General features: G+C 38.9%; 3 protein-coding genes across 6 annotated transcripts; 1 reads left to right on the plus strand and 2 right to left on the minus strand.

Moving 5' to 3' along the window:
- The first annotated feature begins 519 nt into the window (after positions 1 to 519).
- Positions 520 to 5,443, plus strand: pter (phosphotriesterase related). 3 transcript variants are annotated; one of them, XM_057334799.1, is made up of 5 exons: positions 520 to 559; positions 2,929 to 3,375; positions 3,558 to 3,823; positions 4,021 to 4,161; positions 4,361 to 5,443. In XM_057334799.1, exons 2-5 carry the CDS (start codon positions 2,944 to 2,946, stop codon positions 4,569 to 4,571), a joined length of 1,050 nt encoding a protein of 349 aa, XP_057190782.1. In that variant the 5' UTR covers positions 520 to 559; positions 2,929 to 2,943; the 3' UTR covers positions 4,572 to 5,443. The 3 variants fall into 3 exon arrangements, with proteins under 3 accessions (XP_057190782.1, XP_057190778.1, XP_057190781.1); XM_057334795.1 differs by lacking the exon at positions 520 to 559 and adding an exon at positions 1,720 to 2,085; XM_057334798.1 differs by lacking the exon at positions 520 to 559 and adding an exon at positions 1,720 to 2,064.
- A 300-nt stretch (positions 5,444 to 5,743) lies between these two features.
- On the minus strand, positions 5,744 to 7,621 carry c1ql3b (complement component 1, q subcomponent-like 3b). The gene is made up of 2 exons (XM_057334800.1): positions 6,777 to 7,621; positions 5,744 to 6,361 (listed from the first exon to the last, which is right to left on the minus strand). The coding sequence occupies exons 1-2, from the start codon at positions 7,335 to 7,337 to the stop codon at positions 6,182 to 6,184; spliced, it is 741 nt and encodes a 246-aa protein (XP_057190783.1). The 5' UTR covers positions 7,338 to 7,621; the 3' UTR covers positions 5,744 to 6,181.
- Positions 7,622 to 15,878: 8,257 nt separating this feature from the next.
- On the minus strand, positions 15,879 to 27,571 carry gpt (glutamic--pyruvic transaminase). Of its 2 annotated transcripts, none has more exons than XM_057334474.1 (12): positions 27,393 to 27,571; positions 26,804 to 26,993; positions 20,614 to 20,703; positions 20,229 to 20,337; positions 19,771 to 19,904; positions 19,229 to 19,472; positions 18,888 to 18,967; positions 17,820 to 17,956; positions 17,554 to 17,728; positions 17,125 to 17,280; positions 16,935 to 17,047; positions 15,879 to 16,659 (listed from the first exon to the last, which is right to left on the minus strand). In XM_057334474.1, exons 1-12 carry the CDS (start codon positions 27,569 to 27,571, stop codon positions 16,569 to 16,571), a joined length of 1,698 nt encoding a protein of 565 aa, XP_057190457.1. In that variant the 3' UTR covers positions 15,879 to 16,568. The 2 variants fall into 2 exon arrangements, with proteins under 2 accessions (XP_057190457.1, XP_057190458.1); XM_057334475.1 differs by having other exon boundaries at positions 15,883 to 16,659; positions 27,416 to 27,563.
- Between the last annotated feature and the right edge of the window lie 416 nt (positions 27,572 to 27,987).

Here is a 27,987-nt window from a genome sequence, read left to right on the forward strand (position 1 = left end):
GTCAGGTTGATTTAACTTTTGCATATGTGTGCACTTTTGTTCCAGTCCAACAGTGGGGTCAGCTGAGAAATAGATCCAATGTAACCCCTGCCCTGATAATAGTCTAATAAATAAAAACAAATCACCGTTGTGTCATTTTGTTATAACAATAGTAGAAAAGGATAGGCTATAATATAAATGCACAAAATTAAATAAACACATGTGAATTGTTGAATGTACATTTTACTAGTAAATAAAAAACACAACAGTTAGGCTACATCTATGTCTTCGACAAACGGACGCCGTCAATCAACGTAAAGAGGCGTGGTCCCACATTGACCTAAAACTCAAACGCACAGTGCAAACTACGGTCTCTGACCATCATTGCAGCGAACTTCGCTATTTATGTAATTAATTTGTAAATGAGTTATTCCATTCTGGTTAAATCTACATATAAATAACAAAGTTAATCGTGTCATCACATTTCTCGCGATACATACGACAATACATAAACATCGCGAGATCTTAGCGCTCGGTTGCTACTTCTGCAAACTGTAAGTTGTACTTATCCGCAGGGCAGGTAACGTTACAGTTCCTTTCTTTGCATAATTCCTTCAATATTGATTGCGAATCATAGATAATGATTCATCGTGTAAATTTAAACGAACTGCTATGCATATATGCGTCTGTTGTAACGTTAAACAAATGCACTGTTCGTGTAGATTTTTTTGCAGTTCTTGTTCTGCTGCTCAACTTGTTGCTTGCTTTGAACGCTCGTGCATATGGTAATGTTATATAATGAAAATGACATAGCAGTTTTTAAATCGCATGTTGAAGTTGCAAATTATTCGTGTACATAACGTTATATGCATGTTGCATGTACAGAAACGTAATGAATGCATTTAATCCATAGTTTGGTACAGTAAAGTGTTTGAAGTTCAATAAGGTTCTTTACAAGTCATCCCAAAGTCCAAACCAGCAAGGCTCTTAAGCCATTAACTTCCTTTTATGAGACATGCGGGATGAGTCATTTTTAGATTAGTTTTATTAGCATGCGCTATGGGGTGTTCTTCCTTATTTCAAAGGGGAAATGAAATGATACGTTTTTCCTCTTAAAACTCAACATTCTAGAAATGTCTTTAACCTACCTAAATAACCATGAACACTACACAATCCTCCCTTCAAAAACGGACCATAATAATGTGGCCGGGTGTAAGAGGAATAAAGCACACCCAGGCAAAAATATGTTCTATTATTGGGGTTTAATCTGACTGCTGTTTACAAACAAGTATTACAGCGGTCAATGGGAGGAAAAGGGTCAACAAGAAATAAAAGAAACAAAACAACAGGTTTTGGGACAAAAAGGTTCCTATGAGTTTTACAAAAATGAAATCTAGTTTCTACACCTGCGGCTGAATGCTGAATCAGCACACAGAAAACACTCTTAACTCTATATCAGGTTAAATCTCGGTGAAACAAAAGAAATAAAAAAACAGTTACACACGCAAACAAAATGAAGCACAATAAAAAAAAATACGGTAGTGGATATCCAAATGCTCGCTAGCATTCACCACGAGGTTCACTCGCCATGTGCACACCCGATCCACTGCATCCGGAATTACACTTAAGCACATAACATCAGACGGATGTTACACACGCAACACACACGGAGCTTCTTCTCTACAAGAGCGTACCACATGTGGTCTCTCGGAGCTACGCATGCGCACAAAGAGCTAGTGGTGGGCGGATCGATCCTGAAGTATCGATACTGAGGTTGTATCGAAAAGGATCGATCCTAACATACAAATATTGATACTATGTGTTTTTAGTTTTTACTACTGATTTTATTTATTTACTAATGTAGCTAATAATTGTATAATGAAGAAAAACTATTTCCCAAACACCTAGTTTTGCACACGTTGCTCCTCCCTGCCCTGCTGTGTTTTGTAGTCCGCTATCACGTGACTCAGCAGCGCCAAGCGCGAGAACGCAGACGCTGCTGCAGCCGGCGAAAAGAAGAGGAGCATCGTGTGGAGTTTTTTCACCTCGGTGCGAACTGCGATGTATGGCAGTGGGCCTTTGCGGGTAAAAAGCCAAAGATTGAAAGTACTTTATTATTTAAGCACTTTATTTACGTTGTGTCTCAAACAACTGTGTGCACTTTGTTTATAAATTCACTTTAAAAAAGTGTAATGAAAGGGAAACATGTTAATTTGTTCTATTATTTTGTCTAAACATAACACTGAACAAAAGCGGAAAAGCAGTTTTAAAATCTTTGTTCTTGAGTAATAATTTTGTGCACTTTGTTTTTTTATAAAGCTAGAGAAGTAGTACTGGGATAATGAGAAATTGTTTTGTTATATATCGTTTTTCTGTTCTGTTAATCTGTTATTGTTACTATTTTCCAGTAATAATTTGGTGCAAAGTTCATGTTTGCAAATTCGATTACAGGATTAAATAACTAAATAAATAGATTTATTTGGTTTAAATGATGTCCAGTGTTTTAACATCTACATGATTAATTAGCCTACAGGCACATTAAGAGCACAAATCACAAAATATTTTAGTGGGCATGAAAATGTATTCAGATTTAGCATATTAATGATGCATTCATCTGATAAATCAGATACAGGAAAGTAAATGTAAGTTCAAGTGAATGCTTTTTAAAAGTGAAAAGTATTGGTATCGGTATCGAAATCGGCAATACTGGCCCTGCATTTACTTGGTATCGGATCGATACTAAATTTTACAGTATCGCCCACCACTACAAAGAGCCACCGCACTGCGTGAACGGGAGAGAAATCTCTTAAAGGGCCATACACATTTATTTCACCACACAACAGAAAGGTTTAATTTTTACCCCCTGGCCACAATAACTTAAGGTATCTGTTCCTTTGTATGTAAACCCAATTAAACGTTCTGAAATCTGTTTCTTCTTTCTTTCAACAGCCTTCTTTAACTGACATGTCTGAGCGAAGTGGCAAGGTCCAGACGGTGCTGGGTCTGATCGAGCCTGATCAGCTAGGACGCACTATGACCCACGAACACCTCACAATGGCGTTCGAGTGCTGCCACGTTCCCCCGGCGCCAGGAGACGAGGATCTTGCCACAGCTCCCATTAAGATGAAGAATATTCACTGGTTGCAGCAAAACCCGTACAGCCACAAGGAGAACCTGCTGTTGAATCAGGAGACCGAGGCGGTGAAGGAGGAGTTACTTTGTTATCGTAAAGCAGGGGGAGGCACCATAGTGGAGAATACCACTACGGGCATTCATCGAAATCTGCCCGTTCTACGCCAGTTAGCCAAGGACACCGGTGTACATGTTTTAGCAGGAGCTGGGTACTATGTGGATGCCACACACTCTGATGAGACCAAAAAGATGACAGTTGAGAAGGTTTGTACTGTATGTGTAAAGTCTTATATCACCAAATCGTTTATGAGTACAAAAAAATACAGGTAGTTGAGTTCTGTATAACTGAAGTCAGCAATAAATTATTTCTTCACTGCATCTGTTTCAGAAATGATTCGTTTGTTCCCCTCAGCTCAAGTTATTTTTTCAAACCTGTTTTCTTCAAGCTAACTGACATTATTGTCAGCGAGGTGCTCCACGGAGCAGACGGTACAGACATTCGCTGTGGCGTGATTGGTGAGATCGGTACTAGCTGGCCAATCACAGAGAGTGAGAAGAAGGTCCTGCGAGCCACCGCCCACGCTCAAACTCATCTTGGCTGCCCAGTCATCATCCACCCGGGGCGGAACAAAGCTGCTCCCGCGGAGGCCATCCGCATTCTGCAAGAAGCAGGTGGAGACATCTCCAAAACAGTCATGTCTCACCTTGACAGGTGAGGAGAGCATCTGACTGCATACAGAAAAAAAGTTTTCCTGAATGGTCACTGCAAGCTGGAGTGCCTTGCATCCGTGTAGTTGTCCATGACAGTTGTATTCTTTATTTGATAAATGTATTACAGATATGTGTGTGAAATCTGGCACCATCATTACTTTTCATCATCAATGCTTTTCTTTCTTACGTTTCCTGCAGGAGCATATTTGATCATGGCGAGCTGCTGGAGTTTGCAAAGATGGGAAGCTATCTTGAATATGATCTCTTTGGCACAGAGATGCTGAACTACACATTTAATCTTGATGTTGACATGCCCAGTGATAGTCAGAGGGTTCAGATGTAAGTACCTTCCGTTACCAAGCCATCTCTCTCGTCGTCTGTTTCTGGTAGTCAAAGCAAATTTGTGTAATGCGAAAATATGTTAAAAAAATGAGTTTAGAGATGAGTTTTAATGTGTGGTTTTCCACTTTATCTCCAAATGTTTATTTTTGTGTAAACCAAATCTATTTTTAAGAATATTTGTGTCTTCTTCCCTCAGCTTGGCTTTTCTAATTAAGGAAGGTTATGAAGACAGGCTCCTCATCGCTCATGACATCCATACCAAGAATCGTCTCACAAAATATGGCGGTCACGGCTACTCGCACATTCTGAAGAATATTGTCCCCAAAATGCTGTCTCGTGGCATCACTCAGAACCAGGTTGACAAAATACTTATCGACAATCCTAAGCACTGGCTAACATTTAAATAAAAAGGGCCAAAAACATGCTTATTATTAACATTTTCAGATCACAAAACCAAAGACACATTTTTGTTTTTCCAGGAACATAAAATTATAAGAGTTAGTGGAGAAATGTCTCCAGTTGACTTTGGTGCAATAATTCTTACTTTAATGATTATTAATTAATTTAAGATTATAACTTTAAAATTGTTAGCATTGACCAGAGGCAGGTTTAAACAGTATTTTTTTACTTAAAACTTTTTTTTTAGTTCAGAATCACTGGTTCTGATTCTAAAAGGTCCCTCGCCACAAAAAGTGGCTAAATTAAAAAATGTCATTAAGTCATAAAAAAAAGATTCTTGCATGTTATATATGCATCCCTTTGTTTGCTTTTTAATGATTTGATGAAAGTGTGAAATGGAAATATTCAACTTATGGAAGCAGCTTCATTTAGACAAAGAAGTTAAGTTGATTATGTCATACGGTTCAATAAAATAATTCAACTGTACTTTTGTTTTTGATGAAAACATGGCAATAGTGTAAAAATGTTTTTGTAATCTGTTATGTTTTTTGTTAAATGTACTGTTATCCCTTTAAAACAACCGTTTCTTAGTTCTAAAGTGCCTGAATACGAAAAAATGCCTGACCGTAAGTCTACTTGCCTTGCACATTCAAGCCTGATGTTTCACATTCATTATTGGAAGACATGCATTGTGACAGGTCATTGTAGAGGACAGAGAGATGAGGATTCTCCAGAGCAGGTGGCCGCTCACAGCGACTCCTCTAGTAAAATAATGATATTGTCATTTGCTTTGTGTCTCTGTAACAGCAAGCTAATGTAAAAAGTGTGCTGTGAGTCATCCAGAACTATGAATACCTACTTAGTCTTGCATCTTTTTTTTTACATAAAAACTTTTATAATGATTTTTTTACAGTTGCATAGAAAACCCATTCCCTTTGTGGATAAGGTGACACCTACAATCTTAGAGTAAATAAGTATAGTGCCTCAGTGCTAATAGCAAAAAATGACAATTTTTTGAGTATTGCAAATACGAGACCAACATGTTTTCTAATTTTGTAGTATTGTAGCTTTGTGGTTCAGAAATTTGTCATAGCTTTGGCTTTGTTGATTTCTGTAGTTGCACATATATGACTTCTGTCATTTCTATAGCTTTGAGTCTTATTGCAAATTCACGCATATATGATAGAATATATTTTATTCACAGTTTGTTTGATGACACTGCACATATCTGACAGTGATAAATTAAAACATTTATATAAAACTTAATGCAATTCAAAATAACATTTTGTATGCAAAGAATGAGAGCATACAAAAATCTTGACTATGTTTAATTTTTTTGTAACAGCCATGTATCAGTGTACGTTAGGCACGTATGGAATGATGTCAAATGATTTTCACTGCTAGTTAATCTCAATAAATCTACTAAAATCACCAGTCTTTTTGAGATGTTTTTAAAACCACATTGATTTTCAAAAAACTAATGTGTGGAGAGCCGATGTGTTCATGTCATGCTGCAGGTGTTGTGATCAATAGTTCACTCTGACATGGATGTAATGTCACAAGTTTGAATGTTTTGTGACATCGAAATTAGACACATCTGAAAGCGCAGTCACAGGTATTAATCAGCGTAAACCATGAAGCCTGAAAATGTGCTGTATTTATTGTTGTTTCCGCCGTGTGCTTTTCCACCATCTAGTTTAATGTAGATCTCATCTCCAGGCTCCAGGTGTAATATCACGCTGTTGCTGGCGTAGTCATAGTTCTGATCCGCATCCTGCGCTATTGCACTTGCACGCACCTGCAAGAAATTAATGATGTTTATGATAAATAAAATGAATTACAGTGATAGACGCCCAGATACTGCAAACACTGCTAACAATGTGTTAAAACACGGCTTTCCCTTTAGGTCTCTTTCTGCACTAACAGTGTCTTTTTAGAATCACACTCTTGAGACCAATGCAGTTAATTTTTGTTCAGTGTACATGCAATTGTTTTCACTTTGGTGCATTTTAAAAAGGACAGGTTGAGGTTTTTTTTAATATTGCATTTATTTTTTATGGTTGAGATTTTTCATTTTAATTAGTTTAGCATATATTATGCACCACTAAACTTAAATGAATAACATTTATTACAACATCGTTTATTACATTTATTACAACATCGAGGGGATAAATAAATTTAAAAAATGTAAAACTAAAACGTATACTCCCTACCTGATTATTCTTACACAGATCAGCCCACATGCTGGTCCCATCACCACCTCTCATTAATACGTGATACACGAAAAAGTAGATCCCCGGGATGGAGCAGGTGAATTTACCGGACGTGGGGTCGTAGTGGTTCCCCAAGTTGGTGACCACATCATCAAACTTGAGCACCTCGTAGCCCTCGTGTTGCTTCTTGAGTCCCGCGTAAAAGGCGATCTTGGGGACGGTGCTGTACGTCGCTGCGCTTATGACACCGGTGACGCCCGGCGGTCCGGGTGGTCCGGGTACTCCGATGACCCCCGGTGGACCGGGCGGTCCGGGCGGACCCGGCAGACCTCTCGGGCCGATCCTTCCTGAACGCCCTAGCTCCCCTTTTGCACCCCTGATGAATGTCGGTGGTGGCTGAACTAAACGGTTATCGCGGGGATTATCCGCCGTTGCTGAGGATGGAGACTTGGTTCCATGTGGATCGCACACCATGCGACAAGCGCCGAGCATCTCGTACCGCGCGTCGGACCCCGCTGTGCTGACCAAGACCGGGATGAGGATGACCAACACCAGCACCATGACAACACCCAGCACGCCCGTGGCTATGACCCGCGCTCTCACTCCCAGCCTCGACAGCACCGGGCGCACCTCGCGCTGCGATTTACGCGCAATCTTGTTCCCGTGCAACAACGACAAAAATACACAAAACAAAAGTTAAACTTTATCTCAGCTCCAGTGAGAGTGAGTTATATAGCTTTACAATTAAAATTTGACTTCATTTCTTGAACTTCAGTCCTCTATTTTTTTATATGAGACGAAGGAGATTCGATCGAAACTGAAGTGTGCGTAACAGATTGGACTGCATCATTGATATTACACCTGGGGGTGGGAGGGACACAGACAATCGTGTGTATGTGTGTGTGTGTTGTGTGTGCGTGTGTGCGTGCGTGTGTGTGTGTGTGTGTGTGTGTGTGTGTGAGAGAGAGAGAGAGAGAGAGAGAGAGAGATCTTTACAGATGTTAAGTTTGATTGATTCAGTAATTAAATCAGTTTGGTGACAATGACAAAAAAATGATTTTAGGCAATGCATACTTATCTTGAAGTCTCTTAAAATTACTTTGTTTTATTTAATTTAGGGGTGGCCAGAGAGCAAATCGTATAAATTTTAAAGGTACCATGTTGCATTAGATGAATTTTGCAATATTATGTTTAGATTTGCAATGGAGAGTGCACATCTTTAGTCTATCCAAGTATTCCTTTGCCCATAAATCAACCATAAGAGATGCAACTAATGGCAGCATTGTTGCAATCCAGAGTGATGGAGCACCTTTAGAAGTTTCCATACCGTGTCATCTTCGACACCAATATCAACATGACAATATCATCCGAAGGTCCTAAAATGCTTTCACCTAATTAATCTGTAGGACGTTAGGTGTTTGTGAATGAGAGAGATGTCTAAGTGCTGCTCAGAATTTTGGCACTGTGGTTGACACCCCTCTATGCCAGCCTGTGGAATTCCTACAAATTATGAATTACAATGAAACAACAAACACCTTCATTTCCTGTCTGTCCAAATGATGTATTCATGCAATTAATTTGATCTTATAACTGTGCTTTTTCACAATACCAAAGAGCTTATTAAAGCCTAACTGAATAACATTAACGGAACATGTTCTCGCACGTGTCGTTAACAGGTTTGCATAAGAGGCTCACCGCTTTTATTTCATACACCCACACCTTCTGTACTGTATGTACATAGACAGACACAGATGCACCAGTGCACACACACACCTCTGAGTCAATGAGGACTTGTGTTCTGTCTCGGCCCCTCCAGCTGGCACCCTCTGTGGCTTACTCAGCGTGATTGGATGATCATTGGTGATCATGAGTCACCTGCCATCTTCAGATGCACAGCAGTGCTCCAACAGACAAAAAGCCAAGAAACAACTTTTTGTTGGTTTAAGGCAGATTTCACTGGTGCTAAGAGAAATGGGGAAATGATGCGAAAATGACTGACTGAATGCAACAAATTAAATCGTTTGAAATCAAAATGAGATAAAATTCAACATAATACGACTAAAAAATTGCTTGCTGATAGTGAAAGATTAAAAAAACTAGAAACTGAACATAAATTATTGTACATAAAAATAAAAAAAACTTTACAACCTTTGCATCCTCATGTTAATTATTACCCAGCACTGTAGTAGTGACAAAAGTTGTATAGTATTATACCTATTTATATAAAAATCCATAATAACTAAAAATACATTCTAAGTAATTGCACAAATGTTTTCTTATCAATGAGCTGTTTGTTTTGTGCTTTGGCCTCTTGTTATACAAATGACATTAAAACCCTTTTTAATGGAACATTAGTAAGATTAAGCATTGATTAAAATTGTTTGTTAATTGAAAATCTGACAGGTACAACAGTGCAGCATTCACTATTGTTCCTGATAACTGGACGATTGAGCATTTCTATGTCTTGAATAAAACGTGCATAGACACTCACAGCAGACTGACCAGAATCAGGATTTTGTGAGTGAGGTTAATGAGCTCAAGGCTGTGCCATCAATCTGCAGTCTATCATCTGTCATCTTGTGTATGAAATACAAATAACAAATGCAACAACGGAATGAGACTTGGAAACAACAGCCTTCAGCTAAATGGTAAATGTTGTACACCTCCACATTTAAAGACTATAAGTATCATTTTAAAAACACACTGCTTTCATGCTGTTTTAATACATTTTGATGATATATTGCTAAATCTATATTTAAATGTTACAATTTATCATTAAATGAAGCGGTCTTAAATAAATCAACACTATTTCCACTTATTTGACTTATTAGACTTATTTGTCAGTAAAATAGGATATTACATGTGAAAAGGTGTATGTTTCATACATTAAAGGTACAGTTTACCCCCCCAAAAAAGTCTGTCATCATTTACTCACTCTCGGGTTGTTCCAAATCTGTATAAATTTCTGTTTGTTCTGATGAACACAGAGAAAGATATTTTGGCGAATGCTTGTAACCAAACAGTTCTTGGCCACCATTGACTACCATAGGAAAAATTAAAATGGTAGTCAACAGAACTGTGCTACATTCTTTAAAATATCTTCTACATTACAAGAAATGTAAAAATACATTTGAATGGTAAATGGTTGCCAAGAACTGTTTGGTTACAAGCATTCTTCCAAATATTTTATTTGGAACAAAGAAAATTATACAGATTTGGAGCAACTTGAGGATGAGTAAATGAAGACAGAATTTTCAGTTTTGGGTGAACTGTTCTTTAATAGAGCTAGACCTGCTGAATCTGCTAAATTAATGTTAAATAGCTATCTGGCTTTTGTTTAGACAGTTTTTTGCTATTATTCAGTTGCCCAGCCTAGGTGATATCGCAAAGTAAATTCAGATGAATAATAATTGTATACACCAATACATCGTAGCTGTCCTTCTGAAACCTCGGATGTCCAAATTCCCTCATTTTGATAAATGGAAAAAACACTTTTACTACTTTTAAAATGATTAAATAGCGTGTTGTCAAAGTTGACAAGCACTTTTAAATACTTTTTATTGGATATTTGCGAAACCCATGAGATAAAGGGTGACTAATAATAATAATTTATGGCAAAAATAAAAATCACGAAATACAAAGATACGAGGTTTCAGAAGGACAGCAGCGGTATATTCTAATATATTTGCATTACGACCACGAACAGTAGCAATGTTCCAATATCTAGTGAGCCATGACCTCTTCAACAATTCCATTTGCTTTATCGCCTTCTCCTTTTGCTCTATGATTAATTGTTTCTATTGTAACCATTTTTAAGTTTCTCACTCGGCAGGTCTGTGGCGCCGGGCCTGAGCCAGAATGAAGTGAGCAGATGAACAGAAAGGAAGAGTAGGTGCGACCGCACCATCACCCCCTCAAAGCATGGCCTCTTACTGGGCTGCCACTCACTCCTGCCGAGAGATGATTAACTAAACAGTACTTTTGAAAGCAGACAGATCGTCCTTTAGAATATTCTCACACTGCGTGCCTATGGATTCTGGAAATTAAGCGGCTTTGTCTGCAACTAAACTTGCATTTGCAACCACTGGAGGTACTCCACAGAATCATTTTTGGTGCACATGAGACACACTAATCTTAAATGACTGCATTCACTATTTATCACCATGGGAACCAGATAATAGTCTCAGAATGTCTTGTTAGCCCTGTTTCATGCCTTTAATCTGCCTCTTCACATTCTTTCATTATGGAAACTGGAAACAAAACTGTTAAGCTTAATAGATGGATTAAAACTGAATAGTCAACCTTTTTAAACACGTTATGTTATTTTGAAGAAGATTGTAATGATATAACCAGTGGAATACTACTCATTTTATCGAAGTAACATGACTGTAATTGGACATACAAATGAATAGTGGAAAAAAGTAGCTCAGGTAGTCCATATCAACACAATCTTACAGGAATTAATAACTATTTTAAAAGGTGGCTAATTGGTATACATTCATACAATTGTAATTCTACATTTTAGTATGATTTGCTCTGCGCCAGGTTAGAGGCGCCTGTAGCTGGCGCCTTGGGTCTCCACCTGAGGGTGCCATTTTGCTCTGTGTTTCTGCCTGGACTCCCTCCATATCCCGTCATGCATTGTATCTTGTGATTTAATCCGGTTTCACCTGTGTCGCATTTCCTGTTTGTCCATGCATTTGTGTATATATTGCCTTTGTGTTCAGTTCTCAGTTGTCGATCGTTGTTTTATGTAATGCCTTGTTTTGTTTTTGTTACCCACTCGTGTTTCTCTTGGATTTGTATGTCACTCTGGGACTGTTTGATAATCTGTGGACATCATTAAATTCAATTTTACTGCATTTGGATCCGCTCCCTGTGTTCCCTTGCCCAGCTCGTAACAGAACAATTGACTATAAAATGGATCCAGCAGATCTTCGTCCCCCAGGAGCCTGCATACTCATGTTGCTCCAGGGCTGCCGCTCCCTTGAGGATCACACACAGGACTTCCTGGACCTAACCCACCAAACTCATTTCCCATATAAGTCACTCATTGTTTTTACCATTGCAGCCTCAATGAATCTCTCAGAACTCAGCTTGCCAGTTTTGATCCTCAAGGGAGCTTTCTGAACTTTGTTAAGCAGGCCCTGGCACAGAGCGGAACTCCCTTCACCGTGGGCGAGGTGGAGGAGGAAGCTTCCCCAGAAGGTTTTTTGGAGGGGGGCACAGAGCCGGACTGGCTATGGAAGACTGCTCACACCATGTTAATGGTAGCCAGCCCAGAGCCCGTTCACAAGATGGTCCAGAGCCTCCTGCCATTATGAAAGGTCTTCAGCCACCATGGACAGCACACACGTGTTCCCAGGTGTCATGGACGACACTCCAGTGTTTCCTGTCATCACGTACGTCAAGTTCCCGGTCGTCATGAGTGTTGCGAGTGAGGGCTTTTCCTAGGCGTTTGAGGCTGGCTTCCAGTTTGGCGGACCCACCTTTGAGGTGGCAGTGGCTATGTTGTGTGTCTGGGCTCTCACTTTGGAGCCCAGTCAGTCCACGAGTCCATTCCTGAGCCCAGTCAAGTCCATGAGTCCGTTCCTGAGACAAGTCAAGTCCACGAGTCCGTTCCTGAGACAAGTCAAGTCCAGTCCAAGACTTTGTTTCTGGTCCAAGTCCGGTCGCTCCACTCTGGCAACCTATCCAGCCGGACCCTCCTAAGCTACCAGGGGCTCCACCGAGCTCCACTCAGCCTTGGTCAATCGTTGTTTTATGTGACGCCTTGTGGTGTTTTTGTTACCCACTCGTGTTTCTCTTGGATTTATGTCACTCTGGGAGTGTTTGTTACTCTGTGGACATCATTAAACTCAATTTTACTGCATTTGGATCCGCTCCCTGTTTTCCCTTGCCCAGCTCGTAACAAGGGTCTTCAATATTGCTTTTTTCTAAAAAGTTTATGTCTTTGTACGATTCACATCAAATGAATGCATATTAATTATACACCTCGTTAGAATTATCATTAGAAGGACAAGCAATGATAAACAATATGCACAAGTTATTACATTCTTAGCAACTTGTTGTGTTGAGTGTTGTATCTATAGATACACTGGAGATGTTTGTTGCTTATGTAATGGGTGATCATGTTCAGAGACCCTACTGAGCGTTAGCTGCTCAGGACTGGCACACATTCTCACCATGTCTCTCTCCTTCTGTTGTCCATGACAGAGGGGAAGCATTGCTAATCTGCCACAAACAGAGCAACACAGTCTCTTATATGAAGGGCCAGAGGAGATATAGAAAACCATGTCGAAAAAAATAACAGAGTCAAAAGAATAACAGAGAAAACAATCTCGCATTTGTTCTGCTCAGACAATTATGAATTGATCCTCATAATTTTTCCACCTTACAAGAAGAAATTTCCATGAAAAAGTCTAAGCCTACAGATTACAGATTTATTTTAGTCCAGGGCCTAAAATTACATGCTTGAGATTCCAAAATGCGTAGGGATCAGCATTCTGAGCACATCCGGTCTTATCTTTCGGTGTGAGATCAATGGGAAACTTATGAGCAACTTGCCTCAAATTGCAATGTGAGTTTGCAAGGAAAAACATACGCACCATTACGCACAGTGTGAGGCTGTGGTGCCAGTTTTGAAACCCGGCGAACAATAGAGCTACTGATTGCCATTTTGCTTTTTCGTGACTTTGTTAGAGGGCTCATTCCCATAATGGCAAGAGTCTGACTAAATGCACGGCTTAATTGACTTGTTTAAAGGAACCATGCTGAGAGTGGGCAAAAAAAAAAGAAGGCTAAAAGGTGAGAAAGAATGATGAATGATGGCGGTTGAAATAGCATCTGGAACATAAAACAAAGTCTTGGCAGTGGTTTAACATTTTATACTGCTATGAAATGATGGTTTAACTCAGGGAATCATATCAGGGAACATAATGTGTTGCACATTTAGATTGCAATAGAATAAGTGTGATACAACAGAAATGTCAGGAAACGGGGGAGCAAGGACAGAGAACCTAGCCGCAGACAGCGGGTAAGGGGTTAACACAAAACTTCTTTAATTGATAAAACAAAACAAAAACCCACGAGGGGGTAAAATAACAAAGAACAAGGGAATAAATCATAGACTAAACAGGAACACAGACTAACTAGACTAGACTAGATTAGATTAGACACAACATTAACTACAAATGACTGTACTGGACTGTACTGGACACAGGACCTCAACCACACAATCAAAATGAACCAGCACAAGACAGAAAACACAGGGGCATTAAATAAGGGATCAAATCAAGAGGGGAACAGGTGCAGGGCATGAAATAATTAACAAGCAATAAGGAGGAGACGAGAGGGCGGGAACAAAGAGATCGGAGAGAGCGTATGGCAAGCCACAACAACAATAAATGTCTCTCTCCACACAAAACATGAGGCTCTGAATCATGACCAGAAAACCATGCAAAAATCATTAACTCACGCTTATGTCATTCCAAACCTGTTTGACTTTCTTTCTTCTGCAGAACACAAAAGATTTAATTGAAGAAGGTTGGTAACCAAATGCCCCCATTGACTTCCATTGTATCCACAAAACCACTAAGAATCTTTCTTTTTGGATTGAAGAGCTGTCAATATCTTTGTCTTTAGTTCTTTATTTCATATTCAGTTTGCTTATTTTTCAAATAAATATCATCTTTAGATTGATGACATCATCAGGAACATCATCTATAGACATGTATCAGATTAAAGCATGTTTGGATAAGCTGGTGTGGGGTTTTATTGTAAAGTACCTTGGAAGGAAAACATCTGATGATAACGTAAATGCAAACATGTTCATTAGAAGAAATGAAAGGTGCATAACATTGTGTCTCGCATCACACTCATCTGTGAGCAGCGGGCAGATTAGATCTGCCTCTGCTGTCACTCACTGTTAAAACAAGCGCATCAAGATCAATCAGCGAGCGTCAAAGACAAGCAGCATTTAGAGGCTTCCGTCAGGCGCAAAGACAAAGCCAACGGGTGGTACGAACAAGATGCTGCTTAATTAAAAAGTCAGCTCCATCCCACCATCACTAACACGGACTGACAGAGGGCAGAGACAGTATGGTATAGATCAGACTGGGCGCTTCAACTGTTTAAAGATAAGATTAACGCACTAGACAACACAACTTGCAGTCTAAACGTATTTTAATTCATTTTTGGATGAACACTTGTTTCTTTAAAATGGTCATGTATAAATGAATATTTTTAAACCATTTCAAAAATCGTGTTTTTATTGCGTTGTATTGTGTTAGTTGGCTGTATTTTTACAGTATGTTATTACTTAATCAAAACAACCCAACTGCAGTTTGATTGATATTATTTGGAATGCACAATAAAAACAATCATGATTTTTTTGGAAATTTGAAAAAAGTTCAAATTATGACTTGATCATTTGGTAGATGGCCTGCATGTGTAAATCTGCCATGTAAATGATTTACATTGTGCCATATTTCTAGTGTGTCTTGTGACTGTGGATCTCATAAACTAAGAGGTGACTGTAAGGGGGGGCAGTCGTGGCCTAATGGTTAGAGACTCAGTACCAGCAGGGATTGTAGGTGGGGGGAGTGAATGACGCTCTCCACCTTCAATACCACGGCTGAGGTCAGATCCTTGAGCAAGCCACCGTTCCCCCGAAATGCTCCCCGGGCGCCGCAGCGATGGGTGCTCACTGCTCTGGGTTTGTGTGTTACACACTACTGTGTGTGTGCGCGCACTTGGATTGGTTACATGCAGAGCACAAATTCCGAGTATGGAACACCATACTTGGCCTCACTCCACACCACTTTTTCACTTTAAAGTAGCAATGCTTTTTAAAGTAGGCTATATCGGCGCTATCTTGAAAACATCCCTGTCCAGTGTAGTCAAGGACATGCAATCTACAAAACTGCACTGATCAATCCTAATTTTTTACATTTATTTGTAATTGTTTTACATTACTTATGTGTAAAAACATACGTTGAAAACTTGCGGAATTCAAATATGGGCTACAGCAGTCATCATAAAGCACTGAGACGGAATAGAATTTAAAAAAAGTTTTGAAACATGAAGTTTTCAAACAACATCTTAACCCAATATATCTTTTAGCGCATTAACAAAATGACACTAAAGACAAGAGCAGTTGGGCTGCACAGTTGCACAGTAGTGTGTCTGTGTGGGGATTGACTTTAAAAACAAGTGTGAACGTGTAAATCTATATGGTAGTGTGACCTCTAGTGGTGAAAAGCTTTCAAAGGAAAATTACGTCTGAAAATTCTCTTTTCCTTCAAACATCACACAGCACAAACATAGTTAATCTATTGTATTTTATCAGTCATATAAGGAATCTATTATGTACATACATTAATGCTGAATCTTGCACAGGTTTAAGTGTGACAATGTGTTTAAAATGACAAAAACGGCCGCAAGGATATGGAATGGTAGAAACAGTGCAAAGTCATCGTGAATGCCCATTAATTTCCTGTTACTGTCCACATCCGCACACACACACAAAATCAGTGTTGTTTATTCGATCTTATACATTTTATTTACATGTTATCAAGTTTATTGTTAAATCGATCAGTCACTTAACAGTGTGTTCATACATTTTTAGCTAAAATGCATCATGTGGCATGGTGACAGACTAGTGTCCATCAATGCCCAGATGACTACATGACCCAATTGTGGCCAAAAACATATATAAAGTGGTATAAAGTGGGAGCACATTTGAGCTCTTTTAGCAGTCAGGGCTGTGATTAGTCAAGTGAACTAAGCAGGTCATGAATACTGCTGGGTGAATTTCTGATGGAATTCCTTGAGTTTGTTGAGCATAATCTTGAGTTTCTCTGTTGGAGGCAAGATGGTCATCCTGATGAAACAAAGAACATAAAATAAGAATAATTTGGAGTTATATTTGTATTTACTGATGTTCATTAAATCACATGACTTAAAGAGTTAAATGTCATACAAAAACAAAACATTTTGTCCTAATTTTCTCAGCCACGTTTTACTAAACCCACATATGCTGCAATGTCTGACATAATATGAAGAGAAACTCACAAAAAAAACATGATGGAATTCCCTAATGCACCATAGACTTAAACTTCCAAAACCAAGAAAAACTCTGAAACTAATGTCACATACCTGAAGTGGTAGGTGCCGTCTTTTTGACCAAAACCGCTGCCAGGGACAAGACAGATTCCTGTTTCTTCTAAAAGTGTCATGCAGTAAAACATGTCCGGAGCCTGACTTCTTGCCTGTGATGTAGGAAAGCACATAAAACAAGAGATTAGTACGGAACAAAAATAAAAAAATCCACATGACAGATGCCAACCTTGGCTTCCTTGATGGCACGTTCAGGTAAATCGATCCGGGGGAAGGAATACATGGCTCCCTGCACAGGGTTACAGCTGATGCCTGGCACTGTATTCAGAATCTCCTCTGTCAGTTTGGCTTTTTCAGCCAAGTCACTCAGCACGTCTGTGCGCTCCTATAAGAATTTAAACAATAAAACCTAAATGATTTGACAAAATTTTGATCAGCAACTAATTGGGATTTTGTCCGAATCGATTTATGTTATAATCGGAGTCAGATAAAAATAAACTACAGCGCTACTTCCGTTAAGAGCACCTTGGAAAGACATAACACGCGAGATAACTCGCCCACGCCTTTGGATTCCGTCGTTGGGCCGATGGGTGGCTCTTTACAAAACCAATAAGGTTTTTAAATGTGATAACAGTTAAAGATGCAGAGAAGAGGGCACCTTGATGAATGCGTTGTAGGAGGGCTCTCCTGGCTGAGGTGGGTTGACCACCAGGTCCATGAGGGCTTGACCAGGTGCTGGTGGGCACAAGCGTACTGATACCAGCTTGGTGAGCTGAGCTTTCACGTCTGGATCCATGTTGATGACCTCCATGTACCCACCTCGAAAACCACACCTGCAGATGACCATCCACGTGTGCACGTGTAAGAAAGTGTTAATATGTTAATTGCATGTTAACATATTTAGCCTCATGGATGTGTACTTACTCTCCCATGTAACACTTGGAGGTAGAGTGGAATGACACTAGCTCTACTTTGTTTGAATACTCTGGACCCATCTCAAAGAGCAATTTCTTAAAGGAGTGAAACTCACATCCCTCTGCATATACATTGTCCTGATACACCTGAGAGATACACATCAGGAGAAATAGTAAAGATGAGGAAATATGAAAACATTACCTTTTATGTATAAACATGAGCAACAACTTGTTAGCACAGTACTTGAATATCAGACAGAAACATGTACTTATTTGTCAACTGATGGTAACCCTAGGTAAAAAAATAGTGCACTTTATTTAATTACACTTAGTACACTTCCATAAGTGTACTAAAAATGCTCTCCTTTCACACATTAAGTTTGTACTTAATATACTAAAAATATAGTCTCTATTACTATTCATGGTATCTCAAAAAAGACACTCTTTTTTATCTTAAAGTTTATCTTAGTAGTGTGTAATATTGTTTTTTGTATATTGAAAACACAAACACAGCTGAACTTCACGAACGCAGTGCTCTCTCTCTCTCTCTTGCTCCAGCTGGTTTACGTGTGCGCATGATCCTTCTCCCACTCTCCCTGGTTGACGTGTGGGCGTGCTCTTTCATCTCGCTCTCACGGGTTGACGCGTGGGTGTGCTTTTCTGGGAGGATTGTCCAATAAGGGACTAAGAAAAGTTGTTACGTTAGGGAATTTCATGTTCGAAAAAAACTTTCCGAAACCTGTACGAACGCTGGGGGAGTGTACCGAGCACAGAAATACTATGACATATGTCCAACTCATTTTTTGACAAGTTGACCATGTCAAGCATGAGAAGACAGCATGTTTAACAGTGTAAAGAAGTCAGAATGCATGAAACACTGTGGCACCCCACTTTTAAGTACAAAATTTGTGCATGAAAATAGAGCACTTTAAATACATTTGATAAATTATAAAGTGTATTTTAGTGCATTTTTTCACCTGGGACATTAAGAGCACACCAATATACATGTAAATAAAGTGTAAAATATAGCTTATAGCTATTGTAGGTACACTACCAAATTATCTCAATGTTTTCTTACCTCATCAGCCATTAGGAAAAGGTTTTCTTTGGCTACAAATCGGATTACATCTTCAATACATTGTCTGCTTTGTACCTGACCTGTTAAATAAAACAATAAATTGAATGAATTAAACATTAATATTATTTATATATGCACATTTTTATTGTAATATCTATTATATGTTTGAAAGGAACATTTTGTAAAATTTTGAGATTAGTTATATTTAAACTATACATGAAATACCAAGAGGAATCAATTAGGTTTTAATGAAATATATATTTATTTATTTAAAATATTGCATTACAGATCATCTATTAAATCTGACAGATTATTCATCTGTAAATGATTTTAATGGTTACCAGTGGGGTTGCCCGGATTGATAATGCACAGTACACGCGGGTTGCAATACTCTCTGGCGGCCTTTAGAGAGCGCTCTAACTCACTAATGTCGAGACTCCAGCACTTTTCCTCATTCAAGTAGTAATTCACCTGAACAGCTCCCAGTTCTGCTATAGCAGCAGAGTACAGAGGGTACTGAGGGATAGAGATCATGACTCCTGTCCGGGTACGACCTTCCCCAGCAGTAAGCAGCTTCAGAACAGTCTGAGACACAAGCCATAAGACAATGTGAGCTAAAAAACTAAAATAAATTCTGACTTACTCTACAAAATACAAAATATATCAAATAACCTTGCGTTCCACTACACACAATGTCATTTAGGCAAGCATGGTTTTTAAGTAATGTTAAGTAATGTTAGGAACGATGCTGGTCATGGGAATGAAAAAACATAAAAAGTACATGTTTGTACATGTTTAGCATATATTCTTAACTGACAATCTTAAACAGGTGGACTCTACACCTGCTAAGTGTACATAAAACTGTGTTTGTCAATTGACGTACCGCAATGCCGTCACTGGCCCCTGTTGAGAGGTAAATGTTATCAGGGTCAGAGGGAACACCACCGTCCCGACGTTTGATGTAGTTGGCAATGTCTTGCCTTACGCATTCAATGCCCTGACTTGTTGTGTATGCGCCTGGGAAAGAAAGAGAACAAATACATTTACCAGATTCCACAAATAACATATTAAGTGATTGTGTAAAAATGCAAAAGTGAACTACAGTAGGTGAATATTTTAATGTTTTCACATTAAACCCGACTGGTTTAACCTTTCAAACGCCTTTGCGAATGCTCTTTACCCCTTATGTCACCTGATCATCATTGTGTTTTCTACATTTCTAGTCTAGAGTGATTCCAGGATTTCAGTCTGTTTAGAAATCGTTTCAGATGAAGTACAGCCTATCATGGCAACTACTCATACACACACACACACACACACACACACACACACACAACGTACCGATACTGTTCCCTCCACACGCATGTAAAATACGTTTCGCTCTGTTTTTGGCATCCTCTGGAAACTTGTTATCATCAAGTAGTTTTGGATACGCGCACAATGCCATTACCTTAAACGCAACACAGTTATGATTTGTAACAAATAACAAGAAATGGAAAATGGAAAGAATAACAGATTGCATATTTATGTTCTCTTTGTTAAGAGGAAAAATTATAAAAAATATATTTCAGTGATATCCAAAGTGAAAAGCTTTCAGTAAGATTTTAGACTTTGGTTAATGCACACAAACAGTTTCAAGTGCAGTGGACATGCAAGTAATGGAACACAGTGGATACGACTTCAGTAGATAATTCACTGACACTAGCAAAAAAGAAGAGTTGCCTACCTGTCGGAAGAAGGTGATTGGTCGTTGCCCCATAGCGTGAGCATCTCCGATATTTGCTTTAATGACCTCTTCAAAAGGCTTCTTGACCCCCTGCAATGACGAGAATATATCATTTTAATGATATAAACCATGTATATTATGTAACCATGATTTTAAGGATGTTAAGGTTGACAATATTATTAATTTCATTTAGGTTTCATCAGTGTACATCGTTTTGAGAAACAATTATAATAATAACATGTACTTATTTGTCATATTTATTTCTCTCTACAGTAACCATAACCTAACCTAAAAAAAAGCATCGCGTTAACTTTAAAATCTTGCTTATTACCTATAAAGCCTTACATGGTTTAGCTCCTCAGTACTTGAATGAACTCCTTTTGTATTACAGTCCTTCACGTGCATTACGCTCTCAGGCGTCCTGTCAGTTGGTAATACCTAGAATTTCAAAATCAAGTGCAGGTGGTGGATCCTTTTCCTATCTAGCGCCTAAACTTTGGAATAGTCTTCCCTGCACTGTCCGGGAGGCAGACACACTCTGTCAGTTTAAATCTAGACTAAAGACGCATCTTTTTAATCTTGCATACACTACTCTTCCATAATATAAATCTTTTGAGGGTTTAGGCTGCATTAGTTAGATCAACCGGAACCAAAAACACAACTGATGTACTTGTTGCATCAAAGAGTACAGAACAGTACTCTACTCTCAGCCAGTCTTGTCTCATTGTTCCAAGGTTACCACAGCGAGCAGGATGCAGTTCATGGCCTGACCTGATGGTAGAGCGGAGAATGGGAAGTGGGGACCTGACAAGAGCTGAGATGATAGAGCTGGATAAAGAAGGACGCGGTCTCTTGACATGTCTTCACCACAAAACTTCAAATGCTATTAGATTATTAATGATAATCTTAAACTATAATTTATTTTATTATTAAGTTTATTTATTTTATTTAGCCTTGTTGTGCAAGTTCTCTGGAGCTTGTGCAGAGGCAGCAGCTTTTGCCAGAGGGGAACTGGAATCCCCTGGTTGGGCCTGGGTTCTCCTGAGGTTTTTTTTCTCGATTAGAGTTTTGGGTTCCTCGCCACCGTTTGCATACTGTTTTTGCACTATCTGCCTGACCGGGGGGGCTGCTTTAGAATCTTAAAGTTTTACTTAATTAATATTGCATATAGGAATTTATTATCTGTTATATTTGACCTGTGCTTCTCTCTCCTTTATCCTAATTGTGTGCTCTCACTGAGCGTGTGTGTGTGTGCGTACTTGTCTGTGTACGTACGTGTGTGTGTGTGTGTGTGTTTTGTGTGTGTGTGTGTGTGTGTGTGTGCGTGCGCATCCGTGTGTGTGTGTGTGTGTGTCTCTATGTCTATGTGTGTTAGTACGTGTGCATATTGTGTGTGTGGAGTGTTTTGTGTGTGGGTGTGTCTGTCTTCTGTGTTTTCAACCTTTTCTTGTTTTTGCAGGTACAACTTTAATTATTTTGCTTATAGTCAATATGTCTCATGTACAGCTGCTTTGTAACAATGAAAATTGTAAAAGCGCTATATAAATAAAGTTGAGTTGAGAGTTGAGTTGAGTAAATGTATGTAAAGCTGCTTTGCAACATGCACAATTGTGAAATAAAATTGAAATTAAAATCGAAAGAAATAACCAATGACATGTAGCATAAATGTTTTATGTCGTACAGTAAATTAGATGTACTTAAAAATTGCAACTTTATGATTGTATTTAATGGTTTGGTGCAATTCCAGGAATAATGACAGTAAAACGTGACAAAATAACGTACAAATGCAATGTATAGTGGTGTCCAAAGTATATTTTGCAGTCACTTTTAATTCAGCACGAAATGTTATATTAGTATTTGGGCTGTTCTTCTTTTGTTTTATTGACAGCATGGATTCTTTGGACTGTTTGTGCAAACTCTGATGATACATGTTATCCCAGCATGATTTGACAACGATCCAAAGAACATCTTTGTGTGCTTCAATGGAAACTTTGTACAAAAGGAAATCTGACCTAGTTAACTTGGTGACAAATTTGCACACATTTGAAAAGTTTAAAACAAAGATGGTTTCTAGACTATACTACACTATTCAAATCATCTTTGTTTTAAATTTTATTTTAAAATATTAATTATCCTAAACTTTAGGGTTAAAAAAATACTAAGATTTTCACTTGTGATGTGACCCCACTGTATGACTCATTTAATTCACTTTCTTCTGATAAGCAGAGGTTAGCATGCTCCATTGCTTAAAGTGCCTTATCTGGTAAGCAAACATGTAGTAGGGGTCAGTAAGTATCGCTGATGGCAGTGGTTCACAGGTCCACACTGTGTGCCTGTCCTTCTGTTTGCTCATTACAAAAGCACTTTAACAGTGTGTATCTGTCTGAAACCTCACAAACAAGCTCTCGCTGTCACTCTCAATGCATGCTGATCGCCACAAACAAACATCTTGTTATCCTCACACGCTACCCTCCACTTTAATGTGGAATGCAGTATGAACTTTAAAGACAGTTGGAGTGAAATTGTGACAGACAAACATCATCCATTAATCCATCCGGTTAGATTTTTAACTGATCAAAACGTGTCCTCAAGAATGTAGGAAGAACATGTCTTAACATGACCAGAAGGAATATTATGTCAGGCTTTGCAGACAGCTCTTCAATGCAAACTTCATTTTAGAGAGAAAACAAAAACAGGCGAGGGACAAAAGGGCCAAGCCCACAGCCACAAACAGGGCTGAAAATAAAAGCCCTATGAAACATGTAAATTTAGATAAATGATATGCCCCTATTTACTGCCATAGTAGAGAAAATAAATACTTTCGGAGTCAATGGGGGATGAGATCTGTTTGGTTACTGACATTTTTCCAAATATCTTCCTTTGTGTTTAGCAGAACAAAGAAATGTATACAGGTTTGAAACAATCTGAGGGTGAGTAAATGATGACAGAATTTTCATTTTTGGGAGAACTATCCCTTTAATCTAATATCTAAAACAGTAGTGTGCTTTATGAAATATTTTGTGCCGACAAATCCTTTATCCTTCATTAAATGAAACTTAAAAAAATGGTTAGAGAGTTCAGAGCTTCTCTGTGTAATTACGACTCTTTTATTTCCTCACATTTCATCCTGTCCCTCAAGCTCCAGCTGTTGGGAACGCTATAAACAATAGCAGCTCTCACAGCAGTTGGTACGGATGGGACTAATTGACAAGCTCCAGACTGCACATCTGTTTGGGACGAGAGAGAGATGCTGTCCAACATAACCAGATGCATTTACCAGAACCTCTAACTTTCACCGGCCCCATTTCTTTTGCTTTTCTACTGGTCGCAAAGTGGAGAGGATCCTAAGCGCCAGCCAATCAGAGTGGCCTTTGTGACTGCCACCCCTAAAGCAAAGACAACCTTTAATCCTGTTTGAGTAGAGGGTGTAACAAGGTTTTCAAACTGTATGATCATGAAGATCTTTACAGCATGATGTATGAGAGAGAGTGGGTCAGATTTCACCAAGAATTTCTTTAGTCAAAGCTGGGCGCTGTCGTCAAATGACATTTCAACCTTTTGTTGGGTCAATAAATATAAAACTAAGGTCTGCGATTCTGGTTTTAGAGTAACATATGAATCCACTGTAATTTTCAACTGCATATTTGGTTTGTTAACCAAATGATCTTATAGAACAAAATGACTAAATGGCTAAATGCAAAGTCAGACACTTACAGTCCTACACCCCAATCCTACTGTTCAACGTAGGCCTATATTTCATTCGGCAGTCCAAGTAGATTTAAACTTTTACTAGGCATGCTTTTAAATACAATTGTTACTGTAGCATTTTGAACACATGGGTATCAAATGGATTATCAAATTACTATAATATTCATCTATGTTTTCAACTGCCTTTAAAGTAAACATTACAATTTGGTTTATTTAAGGATAGGTAATTCAGCCATTAATAGGTTTATGAGCTCTGTCTCTGTTACCTATAACATTAATGTGTGGATACAGTGTAAAATGTGATTTGTGTGTAAATCTGCATGCTGTATATGACATTGTGTGTATAGAAAAAATTGTACAGAAATGTACAGATAATTTCACTTCCCATATCCCACAGAAAATCTGATATTTGGTCATCTGATTATGGCAAAGAACACTCCATTCTTCTGAAATCAAATAACTGGACTAATAATCCATAAAACAACAACCACATGACAAGAAAAGGTTAAAAACTGAGGGAAATACAACATGACCATAAAGACAACCTGTGTGTCCCCTACACATTCCTTATAATGTATGGAATGTATTACACTTTTTCTTCAGTTAATTAAAGGGACAGTTCACCCAAAAATAAAAATTCTGTCATCATTGACTCACCTTCAAATTGTTCCAAATCTGTATACATTTCTTTGTTCTGATGAACACAGAGAAAGACATTTGGAAGAATGCTTGTAACCAAACAGTTCTTGGACCCCATTGGACTCCCATAGTAGGAAAAATGACTTTATGTTTTTTTTTTTCTATTGAACACAAAAGAAGATATTTTAAAGACTTTAGGACAAACAGTTCTGGGGCACTTTTGACTACCATTGTAATTTCTCCTACTATGGTAGTCAATGGGGTCCAAGAACCTTTTGGTTACGAGCATTCATCCACATATATTTCTCTGTGATCAACCAAACAAAGAAATTTACACAGGTTTGGAACAACTAGAGAGTGAGTAATTCATGACAGAATTTTCATTTTTGGGTGAACCTTTAATTGTAGGCCTGTGTTATGCAAATACTGTTTTGCGCAATACTGTAATTTTTTTTCGTAAAGCTTTGCCAATTGTGAGAGAAGAGGGAAGACAAATAGAAAGTTAGTAAATAAAAAGTAAATGCAAGACAGGAGAAGAGTTAAGTAATAAAGAATAAGCGGAAGGAAGGAAGTGCGACAGAGAGAGAGATTTGTACCATATTAGATGAAGGCCACCATTGTCATCCGTGCCAATCCCAGAAACCTAAAACCACAGTACCTTAGAATGCCAGCAAAGACTACAACAGTATGCATATCTGCATGCTTTCCCTGATCAAGAAATCCCTCAACAGGTTGTGCTACAAAAACATCTTAATTGCATTAATATAATATTTTTTGGTATAGACTTCATGTCAGATTCTATGTTTGTTGTTACTACTGTCTGCTACTTGCATCTAAGTCTGTTATGCATCCAATTGAAGCCTGTTCTGCATTACACCGAGCGAGAGAAAGAAGGATTGCTTCTTGTTTTGCTGATTAGAGATAGATGAAGGCTCATGAATACAGTATGTGTGAACCTAACATAAGATTGAAGTTAGCAGACCACATGAACGTGATTACAAAAGAAAGTCAAACAAAATACAGAATATCCAAAACGTGTATTTTCTTTCAGCTGTGGGGTTTTTGCAGCAGATGCTTGACTGTGTGTTCATTTATGGAAGACCTCTACGTGCTGTAGTCCACACACAGCGACCCGTTTAAACAGTGAGGTAAAGACTTGACAAACAGAGATGCTCTCTGTTCCCATGACGATCATTGATGCAACTGAACTGTGGGTTTATGGAGAGCAGTTTACTACTCCAGCACCAGTCCAGACATGAGGAATGCTATGAGATGCCTGGAGCTAATCTAACTGAATGACAGACACAAAGAGTGAACTTTAGCCATGTGATGGGTTTGTAATCATTGGCTACATTTTGTAAAAAAAAAATACCGCGGAAGGCTTAGAACAGAGGTATTGAACTGGCTTTTGCAACATACTCTCTTGTCATCAATGTCATAAGATTAGTCATAGCCCCAAAATTCAAAGCACAGCCCTCAGATTCCTTTCGTTTTTTTAGTTATCTGAAATCTAAAGTGGGAGGGTTAGACTACTGTTGTGAAGTAAATATCTACATCGACTGATTTACTCAAATATGTCGATCTAGATCAGACTGACTACCTCAGCAAAAGTTAAAAACTACACGCAGTTGTACTTTAAACAGTGTTGTGGCTTGGCGGAGCGTCAGCTCGTGAAGTTGTTTTTCACTGCTGAGGGGAGGTGGGGATCGTAGTCACATTCAAAAGGTTGTATGTTGTTTTTAACAAAATGTAAATGTTCATAAAATTACACTTTTGCATTAAGGTGTTTACGTCCACACATATCTTGATTAATGTGCGAATGTCACGTGCATGCTGGTCGTACCTCTATCAGCTCCTTCTCGATCTGCACCGCGCGCTGAACGATGGGTCCGCGCACCGCATACTCGACTTTCTTCACGTTGGCGTTCATTGTGTCGACCGTGAGCACCTTTTCATGACGGGGTAACGCTCCGTTTTGCGACATTGTCGGCTGTGTGGGTTCGCTTCGGGGCGCAGGGATAGAAGAAAGTGTCCTGTGTGGAGAGGAGAAAGAAGGCAGAGGAGAAAAGTTCAGCACCCTTGCTGGACTCTTGGGGTACACCGCCCCGTAAACCTGACATGTTCCCCGCCTCAAAACCCGCACGCTTCTGTTAGATAACATGTGTGCAAAGCTAAAGTACTGAGGTTCAAGAAGTAAAGCTTAAATTTACGTCAACTTTGGATTCTTAAAAGCTCGTTTCGCCGCGCATCGAACGCACGCAGTTTAAAGATCTACTCGAGAAGACCTTTGGTCTGTGCATCAGTTCAAGATTACAAGAGCAAGCACATTGCTGGCCCCACAAAACCCCCACGCCTCTCGCATCTATTGGGTCAATAAAACACTTTATCATGACAGCCACCCCTTTTTAAATGGGGAGTTTAATGGACAGTACCCCCTCCCGACTGTACTACGCACCAGAAGTCTCAAAGGAAGCCTCTTCTGTTGCCGAGACGACAGACAGTAGCGCGGAATCAATGAAGGATCTGAAGCAGCTCCAGACTTTGACCGGTGCGCAACTTCTTTGCTCACTGAACCTCCTCCCATATACTTTTGATCCAATAACTGAGACATGCAGCTCCTCCCATGTTGACGGTGTCTTTGTGTCTCTTTCAGGAGAGATTAACAACCAGTGTGGTCACATTACAGGTTTAGGAGTTATGAAATCTTTTCTCAATGCGTGAAGAAAAGCAAAGGATTCTAGATGTAATTACTCGGCATGTGATCATGTGACCGTGTGCTACTTAAAACATGGTGCTCTTCATTACTTACTCCGGTCTTGTTAGAATACGAGAGATGGGTAAAATTGTCCTGGGATGTCCCAGGAACTATAAGGTTTTGAGGCAAAAGCCCAGCATAAATGCATGTATGCCTCTAGCTTTGTTTTGTTTGAAATATTTCAGGATGTTTTTGTAAGTTTTATCCTCCAATAATAGTTCCTACATTAACTAGTCAAATGTGTCTTGAATTTCAGAAATAAGTTTTAAAAA

Source organism: Triplophysa rosa, linkage group LG5, assembly GCF_024868665.1.
Source record: "Triplophysa rosa linkage group LG5, Trosa_1v2, whole genome shotgun sequence".
NCBI classification, from domain to species: domain Eukaryota; kingdom Metazoa; phylum Chordata; class Actinopteri; order Cypriniformes; family Nemacheilidae; genus Triplophysa; species Triplophysa rosa.

Coding starts and splice junctions, on each gene's coding strand:
- c1ql3b (XM_057334800.1), bottom strand. CDS start 7,337: ATGGTGCTGGTGTTGGTCATCCTCATCCCGGTCTTGGTCAGCACAGCG. Junction 6,362..6,776: donor ATCTGTGTAAGAATAATCAG/GTAGGGAGTATA, acceptor AATTTCTTGCAG/GTGCGTGCAAGTGCAATAGC.
- gpt (XM_057334474.1), bottom strand. CDS start 27,571: ATGTCTCAGTTATTGGATCAAAAGTATATGGGAGGAGGTTCAGTGAGC. Junction 19,905..20,228: donor GTGTGGAGGGAACAGTATCG/GTACGTTGTGTG, acceptor TTTCTTTCCCAG/GCGCATACACAACAAGTCAG. Junction 17,957..18,887: donor TTTTCCTAATGGCTGATGAG/GTAAGAAAACAT, acceptor TGTATCTCTCAG/GTGTATCAGGACAATGTATA.
- pter (XM_057334795.1), top strand. CDS start 2,041: ATGTATGGCAGTGGGCCTTTGCGGGTAAAAAGCCAAAGATTGAAA. Junction 3,376..3,557: donor AAAAGATGACAGTTGAGAAG/GTTTGTACTGTA, acceptor GTTTTCTTCAAG/CTAACTGACATTATTGTCAG. Junction 3,824..4,020: donor GTCATGTCTCACCTTGACAG/GTGAGGAGAGCA, acceptor CGTTTCCTGCAG/GAGCATATTTGATCATGGCG.